The sequence below is a fragment of the Arachis stenosperma genome, chromosome 8 (assembly GCF_014773155.1).
Source record: "Arachis stenosperma cultivar V10309 chromosome 8, arast.V10309.gnm1.PFL2, whole genome shotgun sequence".
Lineage (NCBI taxonomy): Eukaryota > Viridiplantae > Streptophyta > Magnoliopsida > Fabales > Fabaceae > Arachis > Arachis stenosperma.
Genome location: NC_080384.1, coordinates 390,061 through 403,027, shown reverse-complemented (window position 1 = coordinate 403,027; position 12,967 = coordinate 390,061). Strand labels below are relative to the sequence as shown.

General features: G+C 37.1%; 3 protein-coding genes across 3 annotated transcripts; 1 reads left to right on the top strand and 2 right to left on the bottom strand.

The window, feature by feature from the left end:
* The first annotated feature begins 6,281 nt into the window (after positions 1–6,281).
* On the top strand, positions 6,282–6,821 carry LOC130944393 (protein MAIN-LIKE 1-like). Its single transcript, XM_057872705.1, has one exon. The coding sequence runs from the start codon at positions 6,282–6,284 to the stop codon at positions 6,819–6,821; it is 540 nt and encodes a 179-aa protein (XP_057728688.1).
* A 39-nt stretch (positions 6,822–6,860) lies between these two features.
* On the bottom strand, positions 6,861–8,029 carry LOC130944392 (uncharacterized). The gene is made up of 2 exons (XM_057872704.1): positions 7,780–8,029; positions 6,861–7,687 (listed from the first exon to the last, which is right to left on the bottom strand). The coding sequence occupies exons 1-2, from the start codon at positions 8,027–8,029 to the stop codon at positions 6,861–6,863; spliced, it is 1,077 nt and encodes a 358-aa protein (XP_057728687.1).
* A 36-nt stretch (positions 8,030–8,065) lies between these two features.
* On the bottom strand, positions 8,066–8,845 carry LOC130944391 (uncharacterized). Its single transcript, XM_057872703.1, has one exon. It carries the CDS (start codon positions 8,843–8,845, stop codon positions 8,066–8,068), a length of 780 nt encoding a protein of 259 aa, XP_057728686.1.
* Between the last annotated feature and the right edge of the window lie 4,122 nt (positions 8,846–12,967).

Genomic DNA, 12,967 nt, shown 5'->3' with positions numbered 1-12,967 from the left:
GACGGTGTCCCCTTTTTCTATCCAACCTGTTCAAGTGTTTCTCATCTCTCAGTCCGGCCCTATTACAAAAAAACCTTCTCCTTATCAAATTTCCTTCTTCATCCTTTCCATAATCACCCTTGCGCACGCCGAATCCATGACATCTGCCAAATTTACTGTAAAAATTATATGCTCTTTCCTCACTTCGAAAGACCTTTCTCATTATATCATGTTCTGACAACCCGAATACATCAGCATAATCGGATGGATACTCATCCGATACTCCATTCATGTTGTCACCGCCGCATGCATTATCCAATTCCTCATCAGGCCTACACCCCTCATCCCTTTGGCTTCCTTCCATCGTGTCGCAACCCTTATTTCCTTTTGTGAATTCCATCTGATTAAAATCAATTGCAAGAACATAAAAACCAATTGCAAAGTCTTGGGAATCTGCTATACACTCATGCTAAAATTATTCTTAAGTGGAAACCACACAAACATGCTACTTCACAAATAGAAAAATTCAACTAACCATGCCACAACATTTATTAGCAAACCACCCATTACTCAACAGAACATTATCCAACCCCTTTAACCACACATCATTTTAATTTAATCATTCATATTTTAAAAGCTCCAGATAAAAAAGAAATCATGTTTTGATAGTCTAATTATTTTGTCTAGATTAAAAATATAAATAGTTTAATTATTTAAATATTATATATTATGACACAACCAATTATGCAAGATACACATACAAACCTCACATACATTAACAATAAAGGAGTTTCCTAATGAATATTTAATCTAATCATTCATACTTTACACATTCCAAATAAAAAATCAATTAACCTTCCAAAGTCTAATCGTTATGTCCAGGTTAGAAACATAAGTGCTTTAATTATTTAAATATATGACACAACTAAATAATATGTGGATACATTCAAATATATAATGTTATTATGTGTAAATCTTCAGACATGGCAACCCATTATTTTGGAATGTATAAATAAAATAAATTTTGCAATATACACCCACAAATAACACATGCTTTAACACTAGAGAAAGAGGGGAATGACAAACCCTCTCTTTCGTCATTTTCAAAATAAATTAAAAAACAAAGACACAACCCAAATTAATAGTATGCATCCTTTAAGTTAAACCTTTTAACTTTTTCAAAATTTTATAACTTCAAAATATTTCTTCTTCCACCGATACATAATGGAAATCAATGCACACAAAGAATAAATAGAGTTCACAAGAAACACATACCTCCATTCCTTCGCCGCATACGAGATGGACAACAGCTGAAAAAACCGGTCTCCCTCTCCCAACCCTCTGCAATGACAACGCCGAAATCCCCCAATTTCACTCCGATCTGGGCGGATGGTGAAACCACTTGCACCAACATTCAAAACCTGCAACAAAATCCTAAACCAAACCCACATAACATTTCCTTATCCCATAATGTCAAGCTGTTATTTTTTTTAACCAATGTTACCGTGTTTTATTTTTTTTGGGTTAGGATCCAAGCCAACAAACAAGTTCAGACAACAGAAAACCAAATCCCACTATGGCAAAAAACAATCACACTGACAATTAAAAAGCCCAAACACTCCTAGCCCAATATCTTCTAAATTAATTACTCACGCTAAACTAAACTAATTAACATAATTTAGCATAGGTGATCACGTGCCAGTAGCAGAGAAAATGTTCTTTATGTCAGCTGCTTCTGCAATATTTGTCTTCAACCAACTTTTATTTAGACATTTGTCAAAATCTTAAGGTGACAGCAACAACATACATGTATAGAAAATATTTTCCTTCTACACCCTAGACTTCACCTTAAAAAAATACAAGGATGCTCTAACTAATACTTAGCTTCATAAAGGATTCAGATGTGAAAGATTTTCCATTACTAAAGGTTGGTTTTATTTGGATAGTTCCTTCCGAGGCAAACATTTTTCAATCCTCAAATTTGAAGTCCATGTCAATGATTTTATTTGAAGGGCAATCAAAGAACAAGATGATCTTCCATCTACCCTATGTCACCAGTATTATTTGCAAGTTAAAGGTAGACATATAGGAAGCAGAATGAGAAAACATGGAAAATTATCAAACTAGAGATTTTAAACATCTTTACTCCTGTATAAACTATAAAGTTGTTGGACCTCATTAACTACCTTTTGGTCACATTTCTATGGACTTTTATACCCTTGATACAAATATGGTCATACATCAGTTTCAGAGTTTTTCTTTGGGAAGGCTAAATCCCCCCACCCCTCCCCACCAAAAAAAAAAAAAAACTTAGTGGCTAGTATTTCACAACAATTAACATGAATAATCAAATAACCAATGTATTCAGGTTGCCAATTCGAAATTAAGTGGAACAAAAGCAGTTTACCTTTTGTCTCGCCACACACTGTTTAAATGAAATATTGGAATAACAAGAGTTGCATTTAGTAGTCCAGCAACAGCAACAGCATCACATATCTGTATGAAAGTCAGTATAGTAACTACCAAGACAATATGAAAATTTGAATTTTCTGATAAAAGGCAATATGGAAATATGATGCATGGCAACAGCAATCCCCAGTATTAATGTCCTTTGTCAGTTTGTCTAGTTTCTTTATCTGATATTCCAAACAGAGTACACCATACTTCCATTCAAAGCAAAATGACCTAGAGAACAACATTCAGCAACTTCATAGAGCATAACTCGCTGGGCATAGATTTTCAAAACCAAATCATTTTTGTAGATCATTAATAGCACTCTCAATCTCTCCTATGCACAGGAATTAAAGTTGCATTGCACCCATCCATTACTTTGATAAACAGAACAGTGATTTAATGTAATAAGAATGGAATATAACTGTAATCTAGTTTGATATATGGAATCAAAGTGGAACTGAATCAAGGTTTATCGAAATAAACATAGATGCTCCTCAGAACTAAAAATTTGAATTGTATAGAAATTTAACAAGGGCGATAGTTGTCATTCCTTAAAAACTAATGCAGGTTTCCATTTCATAATTCATACAGCATGAAATCTCAATCCTTCCTTTTGTAGGAGGAAAGGTGCTTCCATGCTCCATACATGGCTATGTAAACCAAGGAATAATGTGGATTTACCATTTCTTTCTATAGCCAAAATGGCCTTCCCTTATTACACGGAATGGAATCACCATTCATGCACGCCACATATGATGTGAGTTAATACATAAAATTCTGAAAAAAAAAAAATTGGTTTCATCAATAGGCATACCAAAAGGCGTTGCTGATTCAAGCCACCGTTTGCTTCAATTATAAGGAACCCATTTGACTTTGGCAATTCTAAAATTTAAAAAAAAAAATTGGGGGGGCGGGGGAGGGGGGTCGGGGACAAGAAAAAGTTAGATAATTGCTTCAACAAAGATAACAAACACATTAGATGAAATGATGGAAACTCATGATCTAAAAGGTTAATGGTTAACAAAATAAACAAGAAAGGCAGTATACAGAAGATACAAATGTGAATAAATTGATTCTTTATGCAACAAGAAACGAAAACAAAATTTCAGGATTACACAACTTCTCATTCAGAGGAGCAAAGACCTGTTTGAGGAACACTTTTGTTAGCACAAGGCTTCCACCCTTTATGCTCCTTTAGATTCCATGATTTCATCAACTGCATAATTTTCTGATAAACAATTTTATAATTACGTTAATCATATAATTTTATATACTAATATTGATATAATATTGTTTCAGGTATATATTTTGTAGATATCAAAAGATAGTGTTGAGTTGTCATTCAGTGAGTTTAAATTATTTATTGTTTATTAAAAAATTTTCTGCATTAAAATTCTCCCATGATTTGATGTTAATTTTGAGCTGATTTTAATATGTTCTTAGTTTACAATAAACCAACATATAAAAATTTGTTGGTGAATTTAAGTATTACTAGATTATTTATTGTCACATTCAGTATATATGTCTAATTTATTGAATAAAGTATATTATTAAAACCGATTAATAACTATTTTAGAGCTAATTCAATTAACATTAGATTAAAAAAACAAACAATACATAACATATTACTTTTTATTAATCAAATTATTGTAATTCAAATTAATTTTAACAAAACAACTTAAAATTATAATTTTAATTTGTTACGTACCATGCACGGGTAATTATACTTGTATATTACTATTAATTAGTCATAGTTTGTGAGAGTAGATCTTAATCTACATTCTTTTGAAGCATTGTACATACAGGAGGTGCAGCACCCAAATCATCAGTCCCTCTTCGCTCTAGTTGTATTTTGAAGGGCATCCATTATTGACGTCGTGCTCAGGGGTGTAACTAAGGTTAAGTTCAGCATCAATGACAAAGATAGATGAACTAAAAAGTTTGTACCAAAAAACTCTGCTTCTAGTTCGAATATCAAAAATTCAGAACACACAATGAAATGGTCATGTCTCTACGGCGTGATGACAATGGAGGAGGAGTGACAGCCATTAGGAGAGAGTTAGAGTATATTTTTTGGAAAATTGATTTGGAAAAAAAAATTAGAATTTAATTTTTAATATTTTATCAAATTATATATTTACCTTCTTTTAAATAATTTTTTAATTATAAAATAATCTAACTATGATTAAGATACTATTTGCAGAGGATAATTTACATGTCATTTTAAAAAGGATATGATAAAATTTACCTTTTTAAATATAGTTTTTACATAATTTTATCCGAACATTTGTTTATTTTTATACAATTTATAATTTGAAGAGGTGGGAAACAAAAAAAAAGAATGAAGAGAGAGAGAGAGTTGGAAATTAACAGAAGAACTTCAATTCACGTAAGTTCTAATTCTAATATTTAAACTCTTTTTTTTATTGATAAAAAATAAAGAAAAAAGAAGTATCATCTAACCACCACGTACCCGTGGCTAGAATATTATTCTTTTGAAATAGAAAATTCAGAAAATTAAGGCTGGTAACACGTTTTTAGTAGCATTCAATAAATTATATTAGTAAATTCCTGACGAATAAAAAATAAGATTAAGTCTATTGAATTTTTTAGATAAAAAATTAACTGCATTTTCAATGAACTTTTGGGACTGAATAGTTTTTATTGACAACTAAATCAAGTATTTTTTTATAATAGCTAAACCACAATTTTATTGGATAAAAAATATAGTTTTTGTACACTTCCACGTATAAATTTAATATTTATATCCGAGTCCAATTATCATGTACGTATAAATTTAATATTTATATCCGAGTCCAATTATTATGTACGTTACGTTGATACGGGCTTTTTTATAGAAATAAGTGTATGAAAATCTTTATTTCCAAGAATACACAATGAAGAAAAATTTTACAGAAATACACATGCCCAAATCACGGCAGCCACCCACGCAATGGAGTTGGTCATCACCTCAACTCCGACACCTGCGAAATGGAGGGCATAACTGCAGGCCTCCCAACTTCGTGGCTGCCACTAAGGACATGAAGCAAATCGCGGTCGGCGCATACGAAATGGGCCATCTCAAGCCCACCGGCCACGAAATGGGCCAATTTGCTGGCGGCGCCCACGAATCGGGGGATCTCGTTTCCGGCGCCCACGAATTGGCTGGTCAACGGGCAGCAGCAGCAACCTCACATGCATTGGCTATGCTGGGTGGCAGGGGACAGTGGGAAAAAGAGACAAGAGTGTATAAAAAGGAAGGATGTGGGGAGGGACATCATTCACGGTTCACTTGGAGTAGGGGGTAAAAAAAAATTTGTTAGAGTGGTAAATGTAAGGTGAGAGTAGGTGACTTTGTGGAGCTGAGTCTTAAAAAAAATGTTAACTTAATATGAGTGGGGGTGGAGTTAATGTTGAGGAGAACTTGAACCGGTTGGATAAACTTCATATAGCGGCACATTTATTCCATAAGGTTAGTTTACGTCATTAATCCGATTGCCGTACTTAGGGTTTGATAGTCCAAATATTTTCGGTATTTAAAATTTTTATATATTATTTTTTACTATTGTCTTTCTTGGCTTCTTTTGTTGTAGCCCACACGTGTTCTTACTCCTCATGGCACGCTCGTTGATGTTTTTATGGTAGAGGCCGCGGATCCAACCATGGAAATTAGGCAGGAGAGGCTTGAGCCTTACTTGAGACGAGCCGGATTTTATCATGCCTCTTTGATCAAGCGCTTCGAGTATGACAATCCACTTATTAGTGCCTTTGTCTAACGATGGCGACCTGAGACTCATACTTTTCACCTCCCTTGGAGTGAGTGTACCATAACCCTGGAGGATGTAGCCATGCAGTTAGGTCTACCTGTTGATGGTCAGCCTGTTAGTGGTACGTTGAGGTCACGGAGTAAGTTTCACCAAAGAGATATTTGGGAATGGTGTCATGAACTTCTAGGTAAGGTTCCTGCCGGCCGCGTGGGGACAACCAAGTACAACATCAAGTTGAAGTGGCTCAGAACCCGTCTTCAGCAGATGCCGCTTGACTTAGATGATAATAGCCTCATGCAGTATGCACATTGTTACATACTTTACATGTTGGGAGGCGTGCTTCTTCTGGACAAGGCCAACAACACAGTCCATGTTCGATATTTGCCTTTATTAGCTGACTATGATGCCATCGATACCTACAGTTGGGGTAGTGCGGTCCTCTGTTGGTTATATCGTGCTATGTGCCCAGCAATAGATTACAATGTGGAGGGTATGGGAGGGTGTCATACGTTGCTCATGTCGTGGATATACTACAGATTACCGTTCTGGGCCCCGGATATCACGACACCGTATAGTTTTTCTTTAGCCACGAGGTATGTTATTGGTCTCCACACGTTGTGACTTTTATCAAGCTTCCTTTGATGGTATAAATATAATTTTTTATTTAGTTTGTTGTTGTTCAACAGGTGGTATTCCACATGTTGTGCTTGCCGACCCTTGATGGTATTCCACACATTGTGCTTGCCGACTCTTGAGGACAAATAACTCATTCAGGCGATGGTAAGTAGACTTCACAATTGCACAGACTGGTAGATTTTTAGTGCCCTTGAGGACGGAGTTGATACACTCAGAAAGATTGGTCGTCGTGTGACCATATCGTCGGCCCTCATCAAGGTGCTGCAGCCACTTCAGTGGCTCTAAGCCTCGGATCCATTCCATCATATGCGGAGATGTCACTGGATCCTCACTGCTGATTAGCTCCAGGTAGTACTGCGACTGTTCTTGCGTCTTCGAATATGCAGCATTCACTAGGTGTCTTTTGGCTTCCTTACTCTTGAAACTGGTTGCGAAGTTAGAGGCAATATGCCGTACACAGTACACATTGTGTTCCCAGCCACACCTCTCACGTTCCAATGCGGCCTTTATTGCCGCATGCCTATCGGATATTAGCAGAACTCCTGGCCTAGTTGCGACATGCCTCCTCAAGTTGGTGAGAAAGAAGTACCACGAATCGGTGTTCTCTCTTTCTACAAGTGCGAAAGCGACGGGTAGAATATTGTTATTGCCGTCCTGTGCTATGCCCATCAGAAGGGTGTCTGCGTACTTACCGTACAGGTGTGTTCCATCAACTGACACCAGCGGTTTACAATGCCTGAAAGCTTCAATACATGAAGGGAACGACCAGAATACCTGGTGAAACATGACACTATCACGGTCTAGTGTGTTCCCGACATAGTACGGCCGCGTTTGGAGGTCAACAATTGTGCCTGGTGCGAAAATGCATACTTAGGGAAACATGTAACGGACTAAACGGACAATTACTAACAAGGATCATTCGATAGTAAAGTACAAGTAATACCTGGGACAAAAGCCTGCAGAGCATTTAGGTATCTACGCAGCTGGTTATATGATTCGTCCCAATCGCCATAGATCCTTGCGATTGCCTTCTGCTTCGCGTGCCAAAACTTCTTGTATGACACCTTGTAACCATACGCTGACTCTACTGATCCTTGCAACACCTTCACACAAATTGTCGCATTGGCATGCACCATCGGGAATATGTGCTGGCAGATGACATTGCTATCGAGTTGAGCGTGGTCTTGAGACATTGAACTTGACAAGCAACTATAAGGCCCTTCGTACTTTCAAATTTCCCAAAATCTAGAGGACATTATCTTCGCAACCCGTACCATCCAACGACAGTTATCTCCGAACTGCTTGCATCGACAAACATACCTACTCTGGTCTGACTCTACCACCTTATATTCTGCACTCCTACGGATGTTGTAGTTTTTAACTGCTAGCATCGCTATTTCCCGGTTAAGAAATTTTAACCCAATCTCGAGTTCCATCTCGCCCGACAAAGGGTAGCTGCTCGGTCTGTCCTCAACGCTACTCGAATGCATTGCTCCAAGATTTAAGGACAGGTAGTGTGCTGGTGTCGAGGAAGATGCACCACCACCTTCCGCTTCGACCCGTGTTGGAGGATCAGCATCGCGAAGCAGAGGCTGCGTCTCAGGCACGACTTCTGCCTCATCACCGGTGAAATCTTCAATCTCATCCTCGTCGGACGTATTTGCAATATCAGCATCAGGAACCCTATCGAACCCGACATGTGTAGAAGGGGCGGGGCGTGCTTCATGAATACCAACAATTTGATCCCGCGGAACGAACGCGTTGAAGCTTGGACTTGGGGCCCTACTGTTATCCCGAGTCGGAACAAAATCAGCAGCTTCACTATTTCTGATACCCTCCACATTATTTGAACTGGGCGAGCTTCCACCAATATCCTGAAGATTCAGACAAAGCTCCAATGAATATATGGTTCCTATGCTACGATGATAAGAAAACATCATTGACACATGCTGATCAGATTTTATCTGCATTTTTTGATACGCAAACGAGTTTGCCACTGCAACCGGCATCCTATAAGTGGTGTGATGTTTTACAACCCACACTTACTAACCGGCAAGTGCACCGGGTCATACCAAGTAATACCTTACGTGGGTAAGGGTTGATCCCACGAGAATTGATGGATTAAGCAACAATATTATTTGATTGGATTAGTTAGGCAAAAAAAAAAGAGTATTTGGATGTTCAATCGTACAGAAACTAAAATAGTAAAATAAATGGCTTGGGAATAAAATATGGAGAAAATAGTTAAGGCTTCAGAGTTATCTATTTTTTTGGATTAACTTTTCTTACTAACTATTTTAATTATGTAGGATTTAATTTATGGCAAACTATATGTGACTAGACCCTAATTCTTTAGACCTTCCTAGTCTCCTCTAAAATTCATTAACTGCCAATTCCTTGGTCAATTAATTCCAATTAGAGGGTGATGATCAAATTTCAATTTATATGCCAAAAAAACTCTAATTACCAAAAAATAAAAGGATTATATGTCACGTATCTCGTTAAATCCAGATAATTAAAATTTAGGAGAATATGTTTTCAAGCTGTTGTTCAAGTATAGAGCTTTTCCAAGTTATACAAAAACTCAAATAGAAAGAGGATCATACTTCCGTTCCACCCAAATTCATAAGATAAAGAACGAAAATAATTCTTAAATATAAATCCAAAACATAAATTAAAATAGAAAAAGTAAGAAAATCAATCCATTACAAATAGGCAAAGCTCCTAACCTTAACAATAGAGGATTAGTTGCTCATGGTTCAGAGTAGAAAATAAGGATTGTAAATTAATCTGTGTGTCTCTCTGTCTAAATGTACAGAGTTCCTATTTATTACTAATCCTAATTAATTTAAAATCTAATATCTAAAATTAAGATAATATCGTTTCCTAAAAGATAAGATTTGAATTTAAATCAGAATTAACTAACTATCATCAAGTCTTCAATTGATGGATGGGGACCACTTAATTCCTTCACTCTGATCCACGCCTAACTTGGGCTTGGTAGCATGAATTGGAGTTTAGTTGAGTGAAGCTGCGCCTAATTTGGGCTTTAGTGTGCCTAACTTGGGCTTTAGTGCGCCTAACTTGAGATGGGTCAGACCAATCTCGCGTATTGTTGTTGTGTTTTGCGCCTAATTTGGAAAATCTCAAGTTAGGCGCAGCCTTGGCCACGATTTCGGAGAAGAAGTATGAACTATTATATATCGTTAGAAAGCTCTAGAAGTTAGCTTTCCAACGCCACTAGAATTATGTCCATTGGATCTTTGTAGCTCGAGTTATTCAGGTTTGAGTGCAGAGAGGTCAGGGTTGACAGCATCATTCGCCTTCATCTCTTCTTCTGCAGAAACTCCATCAAATCCAGCTGAATGCTACCTAAAATAAATAAAATTGCACAAAACTAAAAATAGCATCCATAGTGGCTAAAATATAATTAATTCTTAATTAAACTCAACAAATTAGATGCAAATTCACTAGGAAAAGATAGACAAGATGCTCACGCATCACAACACCAAACTTAAACTGTTGCTTGTCCTCAAGCAACCAAAACTAATATAAGCTTAGGATGTGAATTTGCATGAGAATGAGAGTTAGATTAAGCTCGTGTCTCTTCTTATAGTGGGGTTTACAACTGCATTTCTGAATAGGTTTGGCATCTCACTTTATCCTTTGAAGTTCAGAATGATTGGAATCCATAGGAACTCAGAATTCAGATAGTGTTATTGATTCTCCTAGTTCAGTATGTTGATTCTTGAACACAGCTACTTTATGAGTCTTGGCCGTGACCCTAAGCGTTTTGTTTTCCAGTATTACCACCGGATACATAAATGCCACAGACATATAACCAGGTGAACCTTTTCAGATTGTGACTCAGCTTTGCTAGAGTCCCCAGTTAGAGGTGCCCAGAGTTCTTAAGCACACTCTTTTTGCTTTGGATCAAGACTTTAACCGCTCAGTCTCAAGCTTTTCACTTGACACCTTCACGCCACAAGCATATGGTTAAGGACAGCTTAATTTAGCCGCTTAGGCCAGAGTTTTATTCCTTTGGGCCCTCTTATCCATTAATGCTCAAAGCATTGTATCATTTTTACCCTTTGCCTTTTAGTTTAAAGGGTTATTGGCTTTTTCTGCTTGCTTTTCTCTCTTTATTTATTTTTTTTTGTTTTTTTTGTTGTTTTTTTTTTAATCTTTGTATTTTTTACTGCTTTTTCTTGCTTCAAGAATCAATTTTATGATTTTTCAGATTATCCATAACATTTCTCTTTTTTCATCATTCTTTCAAGAGCCAACAATTTTAACATTCATAAATTTCACTATAAAAAATATGCACTGTTCATATCATGCATTCAGAATTACAAAAGATACCACCACATTTAAGTAAATAAGACTACTTTTTCATATTAACTCAATTTCTCATGCAATACATCACTTATTTTCTTTTCTTTTTAGATTTAAGTTCAGTGAGTGGTACATGAAACATCTTTTCAGAATTAAAGCAATTAAAAGAAAACTAAACTAGTCCTAGGATTCTAACTAATAAATGATCATGCAACAAACAAAGCAAAATAGCAGAAAATTGGAACATAACATAGAAAAAGAGGGGAGGAATAAGAAATATGAAAGGAACTCAACCACCTTAGTTATCCTAGCAGTCGTTTTATTCTTCAGGTTGTGCTCCTCAGTGAAGATGATTCGCCTCCCTTTTGGTGCCATAGGAATAAACAGATAACCTTTAAGCGAAGCGTCAATACCAAACTTAAAGGTTTGCTTGTCTTCAAGCAAAGAAGAACTGAGGTGTCCGGTTTCTGTGATAAAATAGCTGCATGATCAGAAAATTAGTAAGAACTCAATAGAAATAAGTAAAAAAACTACTACTACGAAAATTAACTAAGGATACGAAATTATCGGGTTGCCTCCCGACAAGCGCTCTTTTATCGTCACTAGCTTGACAGTCAGCTCCTCTAAGGAGGAGGATCATAGGGGCTCAACTCTTCACCCCTTACTTTGAACTTCTTTCCTGTGTCTCCATAACGTAGCTCAATATGCTCCAGAGAGAGGATTCTAATTACTGTATAAATCCATGCTGGATTGCTGGTCAACACCACCTTCATTCCTGGGGAGAAACCTTCAGTGGGGATCTTTTTGTTTCTCCATCCTCTGGGTACTTTCTTCTTTTTGGGAACCTCCTCCTTGGTAGATGATGCATTCCCAACACCAAACTTAGGTTTGATATCAGGAGAAATTTTATTGATTGTTACCAAGGGAGGTTTGAGTTACAGATTCTGCTGTGTATCATCAGGGGGTTTTTGAAGGATTGGATCAATAAGCTCAGTCTGCATGCAGCTCTCTTCTTCACCTGCTAAATGTACATCTTTGAAAACATGGAAGACTAGTTTCTCATCATGCACTCTAAGCACTAATTCGCCCTCTTCTACATCAATCAGAGCTCTTCCTGTGGCTAGAAATGGTCTTCCTAGAATTATAGAGGCATTCTCATTCTCCCCTGTGTCAAGAATCACAAAGTCTGCTGGGAGGAAGAACTTACCCACTTTGACCAAGATATTCTCCACTAATCCATATGCAGGCTTCATAGATTTGCCTGCCATCTGTAATGCTATCTTTGTGGGTTGTGCCTCTTGGATTTGCAGCTTCTTCATCACAGACAAGGGCATCAAATTGATGCTTGCTCCCAGATCACACAATGCCTTCTCAAAGGTTGTTCTCCCAATGGTGCATGGAATTTGAAAGCTCCCTGGATCTGGCATCTTCCTTGACAAGTTATTCTGAATGACAGCACTACATTCCTTAGTCAGGACTACTGTCTCATCTCCCTTTAAACGCTTTTTCTTTGACAACAGCTCCTTCATGAACTTGACATAGATAGGCATTTGCTCCAAAACCTCAGCAAAAGGAATATTGATTTGTAACTTTCTGAAGATTTCCAAGAACTTTGAGAACTGCTTGTCCTTGGTCTCTTTTTGAAGTCTCTAAGGATATGGCATTTTAGGCTTGTACTCAGGAGCCTTTGGCAATGTAGGATGAGTGTCAAGAGAGTCTGGGAATAGATTGTCCGCACGCTTTGGAGGGGCATGCTCTATGTCTTCCTTCTTCTCCTCTGGAGCTTCTTTTTCAAC